This window comes from Trichosurus vulpecula, chromosome 7 (assembly GCF_011100635.1).
Source record: "Trichosurus vulpecula isolate mTriVul1 chromosome 7, mTriVul1.pri, whole genome shotgun sequence".
Classification (NCBI taxonomy): Eukaryota; Metazoa; Chordata; class Mammalia; order Diprotodontia; family Phalangeridae; genus Trichosurus; species Trichosurus vulpecula.
Window position 1 is genome coordinate 12,106,462 of NC_050579.1, and position 20,292 is coordinate 12,126,753.

At 46.8% G+C, this 20,292-nt stretch overlaps 1 protein-coding gene across 1 annotated transcript; it reads right to left on the bottom strand.

Moving 5' to 3' along the window:
• Positions 1-16,024: 16,024 nt before the first annotated feature.
• LRRC3 (leucine rich repeat containing 3) lies at positions 16,025-16,903 on the bottom strand. The gene has a single exon (XM_036766116.1). The coding sequence runs from the start codon at positions 16,901-16,903 to the stop codon at positions 16,025-16,027; it is 879 nt and encodes a 292-aa protein (XP_036622011.1).
• Positions 16,904-20,292: the final 3,389 nt, after the last annotated feature.

A 20,292-nucleotide genomic window follows, 5' to 3' on the forward strand; every position in this document is an offset into this window, starting at 1 on the left:
CATACCAATAACATCAGAAGTCTAGCCAAGGCTCGAACCTTTCCATTCCCTTCTTCTTGGGCTGCCACATCAAAGAAAGCCTGTCCTCCTCTCCTCCTGCCTTCCTACCAGCTCAGTCCTCCACGAACCCCAGGGCTCCACCCTTTCCACCAAGCCTCTATGCTGGGGCCCATCCCTGGGGCCTGCCCATCTCCCTGCAGCAGCCCTAAGGCAGATTCCAGGAGCCAGAGCTTTCTTGGGCTGTCCAGGCCCCACCTTCTGAAATGGAACATCTGAGGGAAGCTCAGCTAACCGTTTATTAAACCCCTACTGTATGCCAGGCACTGGAATATAATGAAAAGCCAACGAATCAGGCTGTACCCTTTAGGAGCCTGCCTCCTATCAGGGAAGATGACAGGAACCTAGATTAGTCCAGTAGGTACAGAATAAACCCAAAGTGGTTTGGGGATGTGAGCCCATACAGTTGGGGGCATCAGGAAAGACTCTATGTAGAAACTGGTGACTGTCCTGAGGGACTCTACAAGGCAAAGGTGAGGAAGAAATAAGATGGGAGGGAGAAAGAGAGAGAGGCCAGTTTGGCTGGACCAAAGACTTAGGGGAGGAGAGGGGGAGGGGAGGGGGAGGAGAAAGGAAAATTCGGAGGGGAAGGAGGAAGGGAGGGGGAGGGGGGAAAGGGGTAGGGAGGGGAGTCTAGAAAGGCAGCTAGAGGACAAGTGGCAAGGACCTTGTTTAAAAGCCAAATAGAAGAGTTTTTGTTGTTGCTCAATAATTTTCAATTGTGCCCACTCTTTGAGACCCCATTTGGAGTTTTCTTGGCAAAGACACCAGAAGGGTTTGCCATTTCCTAAAGGTCCAAGGGAGCGGCTGGAGTTTATTGAGTTGCGGGGTGGGATGAAATTGTCAGACCTGCCCTTTAATAAACTCTTTGACAGCAGGGGGAGGATGGACAGCGAGGAGGCAGCTGGGAGGGTGCTGGCATCTTCTGGGTGACCAGCAAGGAGGGTCTGCACTAGGCTGGGGAGACAGATCTAAGAGCTACCATGAAGGTAGCTACAAGATCTAGCCATGTGGGCGGTGAGGGAGAGTGGGGAACCGGAGATAAAGAAAGTGATTGTGCCCTAAACAGAGATAGAGAAGATCAGAAAAGGTCCAGAGGAGGAGTAGCTACAGATGTTTAGGAGAGACCATGTGGCATCTCCTACTGTTGACAGGCTCCCGAGTCCTGGTGGCACATAGGGGCTGTCAGAGGAGGAACAGGAGAGAAAGATTCCAGGGTTCAGGCTCTGTAGACAGCAAGAATAGCGATGCCATTATACAAACACACATACATGCATACATACATACATACACATACACACATATATCCATAGATTTAGGGCTAGACAGGACCTTAGAGATCATTGGGTCCAGCCTCTTTATTTAACAGATGAAGAAACTGAGCCCCAGTAGGGGCAAGTGACTTGGTCAAGGTCACATAGCGACCTTGGGTGGGATTTGAACCGGCTTCCTCAGACTCCAGATCCAGTCTTGGAAGTCTTCCTTTTTACTCTCCAATCAAGGCTCCATCTTTTGCTCTCCATTCTTCTCTCTCTGCACTGGCCTCCAGTAAGTCCATCCACTCTTGGAAATGAGAAGGTTGCGAACTGAGTCAGGCTTTAAGAGAGAGGGTAGGAAAAACCTCTAAGTTGTGGCATGTTTAAGGCTCTTGCTGAATAGTCAGTGGAGATGTCCAATGATTTACTGGAAATATGGCCACAGGATTCTAGAGGATGACTGAGGGGGAAACAGGTTTGGAAGACTACTGAATGGGTTGGTAGGATATAAGCTGCCCCAGGGCAGGGACAGTTTGATTTTTGTATTCCTGTTCCCAGGACCTAGCACAGTGCCTGGAACACAGAAGGTACTCAGTAAAGGCATGAATGAATCAGTGAATGAATGAATGAAGTTGTCTGAAGCCATGATTACAGGCTAAGATTTTCAGGTGTGAGAGTGAAGTGCTCTGAAAGAATTCACTGGTGAAAAAAAGGACTTTCCATTGACTGGTATGATCTTAATTTCTCAGACTCCTTAGAATCCTGGATTCCTTGGTGTAAGCAGAGTCTTTCCTAGACTCACTGTTTTCTTTCCAACAAGCTACCGGGATCCTAGCCATATCCTGTCCTCCTGCCTGGGGCCCACTCCCTTCAGTCTACTCCCTTTCCTGGGACCCATGCTCGTTAGATCCGCACTGCCTGAGACTTCAGGGCCAGGGAACCAATGACACCCTTCCCAAGGCAGCACCTGGAGCAGCCCTGCTGGCCAGTCTGCCTTGATTTTGTGGTGAAGATGGACCCAGGTGTCCAAAGCCACCTTGACTTCCCCTCTCCTATAATGGCATGAAGATCATCGTGCCTAGGCTCCTTGACACGTCTTCTGGTCCCAGAGGCATCGAGGTGGCATAATGGATAGAAGTCTGGTCCTAGAGTCAAGAAGACCTAAGTTCAAATCCAGCCTTAGACACTGTACTAGCAGTATGACCCTGGGGAAGTCACCTAACCTCTTCGTGCCTCAATTTCCTCAACAGTAAAATGGGCCCATATGCCTGGATTCATGGGAATTGTTGAAAGGCTAACCTCATAAGGTCTTTACAAAGGGAAAAAAGTACTTCTGGGGCCAGGAAGTAGGAGGTATGCCTTGTCAAGTGTATTATCTACTAAGTTTGAACTTCTCCTCCCCAGGAACCTTGTGTGCTCTAGAGGAGAGCATGTCCTTGGTTTGGAGGATTGTTTCTAACTACTGTTCTTGTTAGGCCTTCTCAGTAAATGTGCTTTTGTAAACACTAATTGCTATCATCTGGTTGGTTGATATTGGGGTCCTGGGAGTGGCAGTAATGGAAACCCCAATGCCAAACACATTGCACATATATACACACACCACATACACACACCATACGTACGCATGCCACACACACACATACACACACACCACACATACCATACATATACACACCACGTGCCTGCACATATGCACACACAACACATACACTCACCCCACACACACACACACACACACACACACACACACACTCCCTTCAACCTGGACAGTGACAGCCTGGGGGAATTGCGGTGATTGCCTGAGGGAGAGAAGATTAATGGAGACAGCATCCATCCCAAGGAGGTCGGGTCTGAGGAGGGCAGAGGATGTCTGAGGAGCTTCACATGTGTCTGATAGCTGGGCTGCTGGACCTGGCCCAGGCACCCAACTCAGAAAAACACTGACTTGAATTGTGCTCTTTATACTGAACAAAAGCAAACAGCATTTTAGGGGTCACCAGGCAGACAAGAAGGAAGAGAGCCCAGGCTGCCCTGACAGGTGCAGGCAGGGACAGTGAGGATTCTTGTCCTGAAGCCTATCCCACACAAGCAGGCCTCTGGACACATATGTCCCTGAGCAAACACCCCACTGGCTCCAAGCTCAACCTCCTTGGAATGTCAGGGCACTGGGGGGCAGGGAGGTGAGCCTAGAGTCTGAAGGCCTACCTACTCAGGGACTGGTCACTTACTTCTCTGGACACCAGTTTTCTCCTTTAATTCAGATCCAGAGTGGGAAGGCAGCCCAGAGGCATCTAATCCACTCCCTCATTTTAGAGATAAGGAAATTCAGCCCCAGAGAGGCTAGAACTCAAGCGCATACTAAGGGCAAGGCACACTGACACCCCACTGGACCTTACTCATCTCCATTTCTAGGTCTCAGTTTCCTCACCTGTAGAATGAGAGGGTTATGCCCACTCACTTCTAAAGTGCTTGCCACTTTTAACGCTCTGATCCCAATACAAGCAGGTAAGTGCATATAAGATACAATGAGGAAAAAGCCATGCCCTTGGGGGGATCAGCACTGGTTTCCCCCAGGAGGGGGCACCTGAGCTGAGCCTTGCAGGAAGCTGAGGAATCTAATGGGAGAAGAAGAGGAGAAGGGATGAGTTCTGGCCCTCTGGGGCCACCTGGGGCAAAGGCGCTGACCTTGGTGGCAGATAGCTTGCTGTAGCTGAGGAGTAACTAGTCTGCCTGGATCTCGAATGTGTGAAGGGGGATAAGTCTGAGTTCTGTCCCTCTGGGGCCACCTGGGGCAAAGGTGCTGACTATGGTGCCAGATTTACCCTGAGGAGTGGCTGGTATTTCAGTCTGCCTGGAGTGGGAATGTGTGAAGAGGGATGACCTGAAATAAGTCTGGGGAGGAAGGATGAGGCCAGAGTGTAAAGGGCTTGAAATGTCAAGCTAGGGAGCTTGTAATGGGTCCTCAAGGGAACAGGGGAGCTTGGGGAGGGGTAGGGGGATGGCATGACCAAGTCCAAAGTCCCTTTAGGAAAAGCACTTTGACAGCTGTGTGCTCAGGAAAGACTGAGGCAAAGAGATTAAGTAGAGGGTTATTACAATCAATCAGGTAAAAGATAATGAGGGTCAGAACTAGGGTGATGCCCATGTGAGCAGAGGGAGGGGGCTGGATGGGAAGGATGGGGAGAAAGAACTTAGGAGAGCTTGAAAGAGCTGGGTTATGGGGAGCCAGGGAGTGGGAGGGAGGGAGACAGAGACAGAGGGACAGAGACAGAAACAAAGGGGGCTATTCTGTGGAAGAGGGATTAATCTGGCCCAGCCTGGTGGCTACTGCTCATGCCTGGCTGCCATTTACATAATCTTTAATTAAAAAGAAGGAAAAGTAGCTCTTTAGCTCACAATGAGCTTCACAGACAAGATCTCTGATCCTCATGGAGAACATCATCTTGTGGGAACTCCCAACTGGTGTGGGAGGTGGGACATGAGTTATCCCCACCTCACAGATGAAAACACTGAGGCACAGGAGGTAGCTTGTCATGCCACATTGGAGCTGTTTCTGCTGACGCTCTCATTTCACAGTTGCAGTATCTGAGGCCAAGCAAGGTGAGAGCAGAGTCTCCTGACTGCCCGCTGAGTCTTCGTTCAGCCTCTTGAGTCAGCCTCTGTTCTCCTGCTGCCCTGTGAGGAGAGAGGCACCAGCCTCTGCCCACTTTGCCCTCCAATTGAACATTCTTCCCAGTAAGGAAACTGGGCCCTGATCAGAGCCATACCTTGCTGTGCAGTGGGTCGTTCCCTCCCCTTCCCCATCCCAAGGACCTGCCACTCACCTTGTCAGCTGAAATGAAAGGGGCCCCAGTGACAGCTTGTCTGGCCAGATGTTCTCTGGCCTGCCAGCAGGGCCCTCCTCTGCTAGGCTGGGAGCTGCTGTTGCCTAGTTACAGATGCCCACAAGCAGGTCAGCATTTCTGCTAGAGCAGGAGATGAGCTGGAGGCTGCAGCCCTGATTCCCAGAGGCACTGAGCCCAGCCGTGATTGGCAGTGTACCTCCTCTTCCCTGCCTTGACCCCAAGCAAGGCCTCTTTTGCCCAGGCTACAGCAACAAAATGGGTCAACCCCCACCTCCAGACTGAAATGACTATCCCCTTGTGGCTAAGCCCCCTGGAGCAACTAGGAAGAGGGGCTGTGGGATAGAATCCCAGAATCACCTGAGAGGCCTCAGAGCTTTTTGGCCCAACAGGAACTCCCCTGGGCAACATCCCAGTCAGAGGAGCCTCCAATCTCTGCATGGAGAACTCCAGTGACAGGAAACTCATCACCTCCCAGACAGGCCCTTCCATTTGGGGTCAGCTCTCAATGGAATAAAGTTCTGATTGACATCAACCTAATTCTGCCCCCTTACTTGTAGTCCTACCTGCTGGGACCAAGAAGAATAAAGCTAAGCTCTCCTTTGGCAGGATACACCCAGCTACCCCTAAGTCCTGCACTCCTTGTACCTCATGGCCAACTATCCTTGCAACCTGGTTGTCTGAGGCTCCCCTCTTGAAGCCAGTCACTCACTGGGGCCTCAGCCCACTCCCTTACCATCCTACCCTGCCTGGCATCTTGCCCCCCAGTCTAGGATGGCCCCGCGCCATCCCCACCTGGGAAGTCCATGCCCTTCTCCAACATTGCCACCTTCTCTCCAGGTGGTTTTTGGACTAATGAACCATGTCCTGTCAGTGCTGCCCAATGAGCGTGTGCATGTGAGTGCATGCCTATTGGTGAGGATGAGTGTTCGGGCATGCATGTGAGTGTGTGGTTGTTTCTTCTTTTAAGAAAAGCTCATGTGAGACCTCCCCATATCCCCATCAGTGAAACTGCCCTCAGATGTCCAGGCCTCAGCAGTGGGATGGGAGGGGGCGTTAGCGCTCACTGGAAGAGAGGTTCCTTGGCTCAGCCCCCTTCAACATCCAGGTCTGGGCAAGCTACAGGCAGACTAGCCATCCTGCTCAGATAGAAGCCCCAGAGCTGCCCCAGGCAGGGCCTCTCCTCTCCCTCCTAGTCTCAGCCCCCCAGGCGATCCATCCATAGACATAGGGACAGCTCTGAGTCTTTGCTGCACCAGTGGCCTGCTGAGTCATGGGAAGGAAACTAAGCTATACCAACTCACTCACAGAGCCTTCAGTGACTCAGACTGCTCAGGCCCCCAAGGCTGGCCAACAGCCCAAGTCCTCACTGCCTGGGTATGTATGTCTACAGGGGCACACATGTTCACATCAGTGCTGTGTGATTTCATGTCTCAATAGCACAAGGTGACCTCTTTGGGAAGGAAAGGCTAGCCCTGCCTGGCCCCATGTGGGGGAAAGGAAGGGCAGGCCTCTAAGGTCAGGAGGTCTCTCGCCTGGTGAGGCCTGAGGGCCCTGGGAAGGAAGGCCCTTCCTGTCCAAAAGTGCCAGCTCCCCTCCACCCAATATGACTTAGAAGGACTGCAGGAAAGATCTGTTTCACTCAGGTAAAAGGGGAGTGCATCCCAGCACAAGAGGTGTCCAGGCAAGCCAGCGGGAGGCCCCTAGCCCCAGCACAGATCAACAACCAAGGCCTGGCAACTCTGGTGCAGCAGGCAAGCTCCCAAGCCCAGTGGACCTAGCACAACAGGCCAGTGGCCAGGCCCCTGGCCCCCAGCACATGAAGCTTGGAATAGTGCCCCCTGTACCTCAGAAGCACAGCCCAGCTTTAGAAGTTGCAAAATAGGCTGGAAATGAGCAAAAAAAGGAGAAGAAAAGAAAAGAAAAAACCCCTGACCATAGAAAGCTACCATGACAACAGGGAAGCTCAAAACACAAACTCAAAAGAGGACAACGATGTCAAAACTCCACACATGAAACCTCAAAGAGAAATATGAATTGGTCTCAGGCCCAAAAAGAACTCCTAGAAGAGCTCAAAAGGGATTTTAAAAATCAAGTAAGAGAGGTAAAAGAAAAATTGGAAAAAAATCAAAGTCATGCAAGGGAATCATGAAAAAAGAGTCCACAGCTTGGTAAAGGAAGCAAAAAAAAAAATGGGGAAAGATATACAAAAATTCACTGAAGAAAGCTACTTCTTAAAAAACAGAATTGGCCAAATTGAAAAGGAGGTACAAAAATCCACTGAGGAAAAGAACTTCTTAAGTAGAATTGGCTAACTGGAAAAGGAGATAAAAAAGCTAACTGAAGATAATAATTCATTAAAAATTAGAATTGTACGAATGGAGGCTAATGACTCCAAGACATCAAGAATCAGTCAAATAAAATCAAAAGAATGAAAAAAAGAAGAAAATGTGAAATATCTCATTGGAAAAACAACTGACCTGGAAAATAGATTCAGAAGAGACAATTTAAGATTTATTGGACTATTTGAAAGCCATGATCAAAAAAAGAGCTTGGACAGCAACTTTCAAGAAATTGTCAAGGAAAACTGCCTTGATATCCTAGAACCAGAGGGTAAAATAGTAATTGAAAAGAATCTATCAATCACCTCCTGAAAGAGATCTCAAAATGAAAACCCTCAGGAATATTATAGACAAATTCCAGAACTCTCAGGTGGAAGAGAAAATACTGTAAGCAGCTAGAAAGAAATAATTCAAATATTAAGGATCCACAGGCAGGATTACACAGACCCCAGCAGCTCCTACACTAAAGAATCAGAGAGCTTGGAACATGATATTCTGGAAGGGAAAGGAGCTTGTACTACAACCAAGAATCAACTACCAAGCAAAACTGAGCATGATCTTTCAGGAGAAAAGTGAATATTCAATGAAACAAAGGAATTTCAAACATTCCTGATGAAAAGACCAGAGCAAAATAGAAAATTCAATTTTCAAACACAATATTCAAGAGAAACATAAAAAATCAAGCAGCAAAGAGAAAACATAAGTTATTCAATAGAGTTAAACTATTTACATCCCTACAAGACAAGATGATAATTGTAACTCTTAAGAACTGTATCACTATTTGGACAGTTAGAAAGAGTATCTATAAACAGAGGGTGTGGGTACAGGTTGACTTTGATGAGACGATATTAAAAAATGAGAAAGAGGATTGCACTGACAGAAGAGGGAAGGGGAAGGTAGAATGGGGGGGGTGGGTTATCTCACATGAAGAGGTGTGAAAGACCTATTACAGTGGAGGGAAAGAAGGTATGGGGTGAGCATCACTTGAATTTTACTCTCATCAGATTTAGCTCAGAAAGGGTATCACATACACACTCAGATGGGTATAAACATCCATCTTACCCTATAGGGAAATAAGAGGGAGGGGGATAAGATTGGGGGCTGATCAAAAGGACAACAGATTGAGGGAGGCAGTGATCAGAAAAAAAAAAACACCAAAGAGGATGGACAGGGTGAAAAGGGAGAGAGAAAAGTATAAATGCCAAAAATAGGATGCAGAAAAGTACAGTTAGTAATCATAACTGTGAATGTGAATGGGATGAACTTTCCCATAAAATGGATAGCAAAGGGGATTAAAAACCAGAACCTTACAATATGTTGTTTACAAGGAACACATTTGAAGCACAGAGAGATACATGGAGTAAAGGTAAAAGACAGGAACACAATATATTATGCTTCAACTGAAGTAAAAAAAAAAGGGCAGAGGTAGCAATCCTCATTTCAGACAAGGTAAAGGCAAAATGAGATCTAATTAAAAGAGATAAGGAAGGAAACTATATCTTGCTAAAAGCCGCCATAGACAATGAAGTAATATCGATACTAAACATACGCACCAAATGGTATAGCATCCAAATTTTTAACAGAGAGATTAAATGAGTTACAAAAGAAAATAGTAAAACTGTACTAATGGGGGACCTCAACTTTTCCCTCTCAGAACTAGATAAATCAAACCACAAAATAAACAAGAAACAAGTTAAGGAGGTGAATAGAATTTTAGAAAAGTTAGATATGATAGAGCTCTGGAGAAAACTAAATAGGGAAAGAAAGGAATATACCTTTTTCTTAGCAAAATTTCACAATCAAAAGCAGAAAACCAGAAATGTTAAATGCTTCCTTTTCAGACCATGATGCAATATATTACATTTAATAAAGGCCAATGGAAGATAGATTAAAATTAATTGGAAATTAAATTATCTAATCCTAAAGAATGAGTGGGTCAAAGAAGAAATCATAGAAACAATCAATAATTTTATTAAAGAGAATGACAACAATGAAAAAACATACTGGAATTTATGGGATGCAGCCAAAGCAGTACTTAGAAGAAAATTTATATCTCTAAATGCTTACATCACTAAAACAGAGAAAGAGCAGATCAGTGAATTTGGCATGTAACAAAAAGAAACTAGAAAAAAGAACAAATTAAAAATCCCCAAACAAACACCAAATTGGAAATCCTGAAAATCAAAGGTGACGGTTAATAAAATTGAAAATAGGAAAACCATTGAACTAATAAATAAAACTAGGAGCTGGTTTTATGAAAAAACCCAATAAAATAGACAAATTATTGGTTAATTTGTTTTTTAAGGAAGAAAACCAAATTAACAGTATAAAAAATGAAAAGGGTGGAGTCACCACTAACAAAGAGAAAATTAAAGCAATAATTAGGAGATATTTTGCCTAATAGTGTGCCAACAAATCTGATCACCTAAGTGAAATGGATGAATATTTATGAAAATATAAATTGCCCAGATTAACAGAAGAGGAAATAGAATAAATAACCCTATGTTAGAAAAAGAAAATGAACAATCCATCAATGAACTCCCTAAGAAAAAATCCTCAGAGCCTGGTGCATTTACAAGTGAATTCTACCAAACATTTAAAGAACAATTAATTTCAATGCTATAGAAACTATTTGGAAAAAGAGGCAAAGAAGGAGTCCTACCAAATTCCTTTTATGCCACAAATATGGTGCTGATACCTAAACCAGGAAGAGCCAAAAGAGAGAATGAAAACTATAGATCAATTTCCCTAATGAATATTGATGAAAATTTTTAAATAAAATATTACTGAGTAGGTCATAGCAATATATCACAAGGATCATACACTATGACCAGGTAGGATTTAGAACTGGGAATACAGGGGTGGTTCAATATTAGGAAAACTCTCAGCATAATTGATCATATCAATAACAAAACTACAGAAATAATATGATCATCTCAATAGATGCAAAATATAACACCCATTCCTATGAAAAACACTAGAGAGCATAGGAATAAATGGAACTTACTCTAAAATGATAACTAATATTTTTCCTAAAACCATCAACCAGCATTATCTGTAATGGGGATAAACTAGAAGTCTTCCCAATAACATTAGAGGTGAAGCAAAGATGCCCATTATCACCACTATCATTCAATATTGTGCTAGAAATGTTAGCTTTAGCAATAAGAGAAGATAAATAAATAGAAGGAATTAGAATAGGCAATGAGGAAATAAAACTATTCCTCTTCGCAGATAATATGAGAATCCTAGAGAATCAACTAAAAAACTAGTTGCAATAATTAACAACTTTAACAAGTTTGCAGGATATAAAATAAACCCACACAAATCATCAGCATTTGTGCATATTACCAACAAAGCCCAGCAGTAAGAGATAGAAAGAGAAATTCCACTTAAAGTAACTGTAGACAATATAAGACATCTACCTGCCAAGACAAACCAAGGAACTATATAAACACAGTTACAACCTACTTTTCACACAAAGTCAGATCTAAACACCTGGAAAAATATCAATTGCTCATGGGCAGGCAGAGCCAATATAATAAAAGTAATAATTTTAAATAAATTACTTATTCAGTGCCATACCAATCAAACTACTAAAAATCATTTTATAAAACTAAAAAGTAATAACAAAATTCATCTGGAAGAACAAAAGGTCAAGAATATCAAGGAAATTAATGAAAACAAATGTGAAGGAGGGTGGCCTAGCCATACAAGATCTCAAAATATATTATAAAACTGTAATTATAAAAACAATCTGGTACTGGCTAAGAAAGAGAATGGTGGATCAGTGGAATAGATTAGGTACACAAGACATTGTAGTAAGTGACCATAGTAACCCAGTGTTTGATAAACCTAGAGTCCCCAGAATTTGGAACAAGAACTTACTATTTGATAAAAACTGCTGGGAAAACTAGAAAACGGTATGGCAGAAATTAGGTATAGACCAACATCTCACACCCTATACCAAGATAATATCAAAATTAATACATGATTTAAACATAAAGGGTGACACCATAAGCAAGTTAGGAGAGTAAGGAATAGTTTACCTGTCAGATGTATGGAGAAGGGAAGAATTTATGACTAAACAAGAGGTAGAGAGCATTATAAGATGTAAAATGGACAATTTTGGTTACATTAAATTAAAAAGGTTTTGCACAAACAAAAACCAATGCAACTAAGTTTAGAAAGAAAGCAGAAAGCTGGGAAACAATTTCTACAGTGTTTCTGATAAAGGCCTCATTTCCCAAACATATAGTGAACTGAGTCAAATTTGTAAAAATACACATCATTCCCCCATTGCTAAATGATCAATGGATATGAGCAGGCAGTTTTCAGATGAAGAAATCAAAGCTATCTATAGTCACATGAAAAACATGCTTTAAATCACTACTGATTAGAGAAATAAAAATTAAAACAACTGTGAGGTACCATCTCACACCTATCAGATTGACTAATATGACAGAAAAGAAAAATAACAAATGTTGGAGGGAATGTGGGCAAACAGGGACACTAGTGCACTGTTGGTGGAGTTGTGAACAAATCCAACCATTCTGGAGAGCAATTTGGAACTATGCCCAAAGGGCTATAAAACTGTGCATACCTGTTGACCCAGCAATACCCCTACTATGTCTGTATCTCAAAGAAATTTTGAAAAAAAAATTGGGAAAGGACCTACTTTACAAAAATATTCTTTTTGTAGGGGCAAAGAATTGGAAATCAAGGCAATACCCATCAACTGGGGAATGACTGAACAAGTTGTGGTATAGGATTATAATGGAATGTTACTATGCAATAAGAAATGGTGAGGAGGTGGATTTCAGAAAAACCCAGAAAGACTTATATGAACTGATGCAAAGTGAAGTAAGCAGAACCAGAACATTGTACACAATAACAGCAATACTGTATGATGACCAGCTGTTAATAACTTTGCTATTCTCAACAGTACAATGACCCAAGACAATTCCAAAAAACTCATGATTAAAAATGCTCTCCACCGCCAGAGAAAGAATTGATGGAGTCTGAATGCAGATCAAAGCAGACTATTTTTCACTTTCTTTATTTGTGTGTGTATGTGTGTTTTCCTTTGAGTATGTGTCTTATTTCACAACCTGACCAATATGGTAATATGTTTTGCATGACTGAACATGTATAACCTATACCAAATTGCTTACTGTCTCAAGTAGGGGGGATTTGAAGGAGGGAGAGAGAAAATTTGAAACTTAAAATTTTTTAAAAAGTGAATGTTAAAAATTGTCTTTACATGTAACTGGGGGAAAATAAAATGTTATTTTTTAAAGCTGTTAATGGGCTGGCCTGGCTTCCCCACTGGGGTGCTTGACCCTGTCCTAGTTTCTTCTCCTCCTTAACTTAGCTGCCAAGTGACATCTTCTACATACATGAACTGACGTGAGTGAAATAAACAGACCCAGGCAGACCGTCTACACAACAACCACAGCTGTATACATGGACAGAGCAATGACCAATGAAACTGAACGCTGTAAAACTATACTCCACACCCAGAGGCCTCCACTTCTGCCAAACAGGAAGAGGTACATTTCCATATCTCCTTTTCCAGGTGAGACCCTATAGTTACAAAGACAAAAAGGAAATGGTTCCTGCCCTCAGAGTGCTTCCAGTCTATCAGAGAGGACAGCATGCCCATAGTAAATTAGATACAGGATACCCACCAATTTAATGCTCAAGTATATAGCCCATCTTCAAACATGCCTCAGGAACACAGAAACATGGGGGAGGGGCTGACCTGTTCGATCAGTGACCCCACCTTCCACCCTAGACTCTTCAAAGGTGGAACAAATCTGCAAGGACAAGATAATGGGGTTGGGGAAGGACTCTGGGCATGGAGTGCTGTGTACACTGTCAGACTCATTTGATGGGTCAGTTAATTTTTCTGAGGTCCCTTTTTCTCTTTCCTTTTTCCTTTTTATTTTAAAGGGAAGCTTGATGAGTGGGGGAATGGAGGGTGTATTGGAGGAATGAAGATGATATAAAAGCCAAAGTGACCAATAAAACGTTTTTGGAAATCAGGAGGCCATGTCTCCTGCCCACATGGACCGGCAGGCAATAGTTAAGTTAACAGGGGAGGGCTAGAGGAGGTTTCCTGGCCTCTGGGTTTCCTTGGATCATAAGTTGGGACCTCCCCCAGAGGAGCAGAGCAGCCCCATGGGTACCCTGCCCCTTTTTCCCAGTCCTCAAACACAGTCCTCAAGTCTCCCCTGCCATCCTGTGCTGCCCAAAGATCCCCTCCTAGTTACAAAAACTACTGGCCTGACTTTCTAGATAGAGAAAGGTTTGGGAGAGGAGCAAGGCAGGGGGTGGGGGGAAGGGGAGCCCCGAGTGACCAAAGGGAGAACTGGAGGGCTGAGCTAAAAGCCAAGGTAAGTCACACCCAGATCCTCCCCCTTCCCCACGCCCATGAACTGTAGATCCTTAACCCTGGGCATGAGCCACTAGTCTTCTGTATACACTTGACCAGACAAGGATGACCAAGGAAGGAGCCTGGGCCACAGAGAGAAGTTAATCTGACCCTTCAATGCCCCCAGCAGGGCCTGGGTGGGGAGAGCTCCCAAAGGCTTCCCACCTACTGACCGAGCCTGCCCCAGCTCCCTCTGGACCCTGCTGAGCCCTCCAGAGAGTCACCAGTCACTGGTTCTCACACCCCCAGGAAGGCTAGTGGCTGAGGGGCACACTGAGAGAGTACCGGCTGGGGCAGCCAAGAGGGCTGCTTCCTTCCTTCTGGTCACTTTTAGTAAAGCTTCGTTTTCTCCACTTAATTGTATAAAAAATAATGATAACCACAAGTGCCAATGTCTTCTGTACATGCCCACCTAGGTCTCTGTGAGTATCCCCACAAGTGTTCACCACCATGGAGACCTCCCCCCCTTGAGACAGTCAGTATGCTGCTGACACCACTGTATTCCTATGAATGGGAAACTCCTAGGATATGCATCATACACGTATGTCCACAAATGTGGACATACGTGTATGTAAATGTACTCCCTGGGACAAGCAACAGAACTCCAATCCACCATGAGTAGGTAAATGACTTGCCCAGGGTCACACCATCAGGCAGGATATGAACCCTGCCCCCAAAGCCAGTCTGTTGTCTTCTCTCCCAAGCTGTCTGTGAATCTCAGAGCCAAACAGACATCTTTGGGATGGTACTAACATTTCTTAAAAAGGGGTGGCGGTCCCCAAGTTCAAAGAAAGTGAGTGAAAAATACACACTGGCTTACCTACCTATCTGCCCACCCTCCTAGCTGCCTGCCTGCCTACCCTCCTATCTGCCTGCCCTCCCTCCTGCTGGGCTTGGATTTGATTCTTTGGTTCACACTTTGAAAGATGTAGGTGGTTGGTTATTAGTTTGATTTATTATAACACATAGTTATGTTTCCTTATTCATCCTGTGTGTTTTGTATCCTCTGAGTCAGCAGGTCTTACCCAGATTCATTCATTGGTCTTGGTGTCATCCTAAGTCCATGTGACATCTACGTATGGTCAAGGTGACTCCTTCCACTTCAGCCGTCCAAATGGGAAGTTCCAAAGACTGTCATACAGCCAATGAGTGTCCTCTCAGGGCTACTTTGGTTCACTCTCCATTCCCCAATCCACATATGGCAAATGGCTGGCCCTTTGTGGTCTTTCTCCCTCCCTGTAGCCCCATAACCATCACACCCCCAACCCATCAGCCAAGAGTGCTCAGGGACACATGCTGCTTTTAATAATGGTGCCCTGGAGGCCCACGAGGGAGCCAGGATGGCTGCAGGGCAGATGTCATACCTTGGGCCATGGGCTTTCACATGGTGCACAGCCCCCAGGCCAGCAGCACCTTGCATCCCTACCTCTCTGATCTCTGTCAGGCAGCACAGCACAGCACATTCCCCTGGGACACAGCCCCATCTCAGGTGAGCAGACTGACCAGCAGTGTCCAGAGCATGACAGCTTTGCCTTCTTGGCTTTTGGTGAATAAAAACAAGGCACACTCATTGCTGGAGATGGGAATCAGGACCTGTGAGGCACAGAAGAGTGTGACTGGAGGAACAAAAAGACCCCATTTTCCTGGTCAGTAAAATGGGTGGGTTGGACTTGATGGTCTCCCTAGTTCCTTCTGGATCTCTGAGGAGCAGCCACAAGAGGCCTCTCAGCTTCCTTTCCTCTTTAATCTCAAGAAGAGCCCTGAGTTTTGGGTAGCTGGTGCCCAGGAATGAGTAAAGACGGTTTGCTTTGGAAGCACACCCTGAGAGTTCTCCAAGTAAGCTTCCTCCCAGAACATATTGGCCAGCTCCAGCTCCTCCATGGGCGTCAGGGAGGTCTTCACTAACCTTCTTTTTCTTCAGGGATTCTACTCTGACATGGATGATTAGGGGCTTGAGTGTTTCCGACAAATGCACCTTTAGAATAAAACCCAGTGAAATCAAGAGCAGCCTGCTGGCAATGTGGCTGTTGTCCCCTCAGCCCAGGCTCATGGGAAAACTCTGCACAGTCAGCAGGGCTGGGACCCTGGTTGCTACAGTTCCAGGGCTGTGCTGGCAGCACTGCCAATGGCCAGGGTGCCAGGAGACATGTTCTTCAGGTACTCCAGGTGCTTCCTGGCATCTTCCTGGTTCTGCCGCACGTAGTGTATGATGTAGGTGATAACCATGGCAAACCAGCCAAACATGGTAATGAACATGGCAATGTCTGTGGTCTTGTGGCGGGAGCTGCAGAAATTGGCTCCCGAGTCAAGAACTTGCACCAGCGGCTTCCCTACAGCTTCTTCCCGCACAGATGTCTGACAGGCCATCTCATTAACTGACATAGGGTCCAGTTTCAGCTCCCAAAGGACCTCCTGCAAGGTGCATTCGCAATGCCAAGGGTTATGTGACAAGCGAATCTTGGCTTTCAACCTGCCCAGTGCCTCCTTGGGAAGGCTCCGAAGATGATTGTGGGAGAGGTCCAGCAGCCTGAGGCCGCTTGACAGACCCTGAAAAGCCGCAGCATCCAGCTTCTCAATTGTGTTCTGGGATAGGTCTAATTCCTGCAGGAGGGTCAAGCCTGAGAATGCATGGCTTGGGATCTGGGTGAGCTGGTTGGCATCAAGCTTCAAGAATACAGTGTCCTTGGGTATGTCCCTGGGGATTTCTTTGAGGTTCTTTGAACTACAGTGGACAGTCATCAGACCACTGCCATCTGAGCACTGGCAATTTGGGGGGCAGGAGGTGCCCAGGGGGAGGTAGAGCAGGAGGAGAAAGAGGTAGAGAACCCCCCTGGAGGGCACCGCTGCCAAAGCCTGAAGTTCTGCTACCATCTGAAGCATTCTGATCACTGTGCACAGGGACTCTTTAGGGTCAGCATGACAGCCGTGTTCTCCCAGAGTCAAGCAATCTCTTCTTAGCTTGGCTTCCATCAATCCCAGACTTGACACCTTCTCTGACGTCCTCAAATGTACCATGCCAATCCTAGACAGACAGACAGACAGAGACAGAGACGAGGGAGACAGAGAGACAGACAGAGAGAGAGTGAGAGAGAGAGAGAGAGAGAGGGAGAGAGAGAGAGAAGTGGGCAGTACCAAAGGGACTTCAGTGCCTGTGCATGATAGAGCTTGAATCTAACTAGGGGAGTGGAGAGGTGGGGATGCATGTGCCTCTGGATGAACTGGGCTCTGGGACTGGCAGACAGGTAAGCCTCCATGTCAACCTGTCACCCACTGGCAGATTCTTTCCCCTGTTAAAATCTGCTCAGTTGGTCCCTGCTTTACACCAAGCCAAGTCAACAAGTATGCAGTAAGTGCCTACTATGTTCCGTGCTTGTGCTAAGCACTTGGGGAAGTTTGGAAATTAAACTCAACCCTCTGATTTCTCTGAGGCAGCATGGCATGGTGGAAAATAGCAATGAGCTGTGTTAGAGCCCCAGCTCAGCCACCTATTACCTATGTGACCTTGGCCAAGTCCCTGGCCCTTTGCTCCTCTGTAAAATGAGGGGGTTGCATTACATGGCCTCTTAGGGGCCCTTCTGGTTCGAGGTCCAGGGTCCCAAGAATCAGGCTGAATTAAAGTAGTGAGCATGATGTTAACTGAATAAAAATCGGGGACTGCCCCCCTCTCCCTCTGAGATTAGATCAGAGCTTCCCTACCAGGCAGTGGGCCTCTTTGCTTTTGGAATCCTGGCCAGGTGGACCAAGGTTAAAGACAACTTTCACTTTGGGGCTGATGAGCAGCCAGAAGTGGCTTCCTAGTGCTGTCACTCAGAGGTGGCCTTGCGGCCCCCAAGTCACCCAGCATCACCCCTGCTGGGGACAAGAAGTCACAAGTGCTCCTTTCCTTCAGGAATCTGCTGCTTGATTTCCTACATCTCTCTCTAAGAATAAAAGGGGAAGGAACCCATGTCCGGCCCTCCCTGTCAGCTCTGCCCCTGAGTCAGGCAATTGGCAAGGCTGGTGGGATCATGGCAGGAGAGCATGGGCACAGCCCTCAGGGCTGGCCAGTCTGAGAGCACCCAAGGAAGGGCCAGAAGAGTCAGCCTGTGTGTGTGAGTGTGTATGTGAATGTGTGTGTGGGTGTGTGAGTGTATGTGAGAGTGTGTGTGTGTGTGAGCATGTAAATGAGCAGTATGAATTTGTGTGTGCATGTGCATGTGTGCATGTGCATGTGTGCACGTCCCTCCCACGCGTGTCCCAGAGTCATTGCCAGGCTGGGACTCTCACTCACCTGTCAAACCAAAGCTTAAGGAAAGCAGTCTCGAAGGATGGCTGACCTGAGGTGGAGGGCTCACTGCCTGGAAGGGAGCTGGGATAGGCTTTGGGCGGGGCTGGACTGTGGGCAGCCCGGGGAGGAGGCTAGAGCTCAGTCACTCCGGTGACTGCTCCTTGGGGTGCTCCTGAATGCAGCGGTGAGAGCCTAAGCTCGCTCTCTTTCTCTCTCTCTGTCTCTCCCCCACCCTCCCTCGCAGCGCCACCCCGACGCTGGACTGGGCTCCGCAGTTCGCATCTCCTCCACCCCAACCTCCCCCTCCCTCCTGACCAGGACCCGCCCTGCTTGTCATTGGGTTGATTCCTCCAACCTTCAGCCTTCTATTATCTACCTCCCTCCCTCATCCCCACCCCCATCCTTCCTGGGGCGGGTTCCCATCTCACCTACCCAGTGCCTAGCCAATTGGGGGACACAGGACTCAGACGGACCCTAGCTCTGGGGCTCCAGAGATGGGGAGGGGACATTCATCCCATCCATCGTTGGTCTCTCCCTTCCCCAGACGAAGACTCTCTCTCTCTTTCTCTCTCTCTCTCTCTCTCTCTCTCTCTCTCTCTCTCTCTCTCTCTCTCTCTCTCTCTCTCTCTCTCTCTCTCTCTCTCTGTCTGTCTGCCTCCCTCCTTCTCTCTCCCTCTCTTCCTCCTCTCTCCCCTTCTCTCTCTCTGTCTCTCTGTGTCTGTCTCTCACTGTCTCTGTCTCTCTGTTTCTGTCTCTGTCTCTCTTTCTCTGTCTGTCTCTCTCCCTCCCTCCCCCCTTTCCCTCTCTCCCCCTCTTTCCCTCCCTCTCTCTCTCCCCTTCTCTCTCTCTGTCTCTCTGTCTCTGTCTGTCTCGGTCTCTCTCCTCTCTCTCTCTCTCTCTCTCTCTCTCTCTCTCTCTCTCTCTCTCTCTCTGTCTCTCTCTCTCCCCCTCCCTCTCCCTCTCCCTCTCCCTCCCTCACTCCTTCCCTCGCCTTTCGATTTCTCCTTCTCTCACACCAGGAGTATTTTTGGATCCCCTCCTCCCAGCCATGACAGGAAATCATCGATATCATAGTTGGGGGCTCTGGGGTCCCCCTCAAAGAGTGGTAGCGGATGCCCAAAAGCCCCCTTGGGATTGGGGTTATATGCTTACCTGCCAGACTGCCCTGGCTTTTTGTTCTAGGATGGGGAGTGACCCAAAGGGAGCTAGATAACTAGCAGCACCACGTATGCGGCAGTGGCTGTCCTCCTCACAGCCATTGCTGGCTCTGCCAACAAGCTAACACGGAGATTCCTGGAAAGCCTGGGGGACTTCCAGCCCTCACCCTCACTCCCACCCCTCTTGAGCTGTTCTCGGGTGTCTTTTCGGGGGCGGGGAGTGAGGCGCTGCTCCCACTGCTGTTCCGCCTTCTTCTTAGCCCCAACTCTCACACAGCGCTAGCCCCTTCACAGTCGGGCTGGGTGACTGTCCCTTGCTTCCTTTGAAAATACAGGATACTGTCGCCTTTATTTTTATTTTCTTTTTGGTTTTGTGTCCAGGGCCCAGGGTTCAGTGGGTGCTTGCTTGATAAATATTTGTTGAGGAGAGGATTGGGGGGGGGGGGGAGGCCAGAATAAGGAGAACACTTAGCACAGAAGGAAGCAATCCCATTATTGACATTGGAAAGGTCTAAAGCATTTCCTCCACCCTTCTTTTCATTCATCCATGAGCCCCTCCCATCTCCCCAAAGCTTAGAGGCACCTAAAAACTCAGACCAACCTCTCAGGACTCCCCAGAGAAGCTCTGCATTTTCCCAAGCAAAGCTGCACTCAAACATGATTTTCTCAAGGTTCACTGTGGTGCCCTCTGCCCTTCATCTAGACAGAATCCCGGATTTCCATCTCCATAGGAGGCTGATTAGATTCTCTGCCTCCCTCCCTCCCTCCTCTGGCCCCAAGCCTAATGAGCTCAGTCACAGTCATCCCCACCTGGCCCTTCCTGGGACCCAGAAGAGAGCACTGTGTCTTGTCAGCCCATGTAAGCCTTTTCCATCAAGATCAGAGCAGTAAATTGTCACCCATAATTAGCAAGAAGCTTTTTTGACACTGCCCAG

Bases quoted from the DNA above. Each gene is read 5' to 3' on its own strand.
- LRRC3 (XM_036766116.1), bottom strand. From the start codon at position 16,903: ATGGAAGCCAAGCTAAGAAGAGATTGCTTGACTCTGGGAGAACACGGC.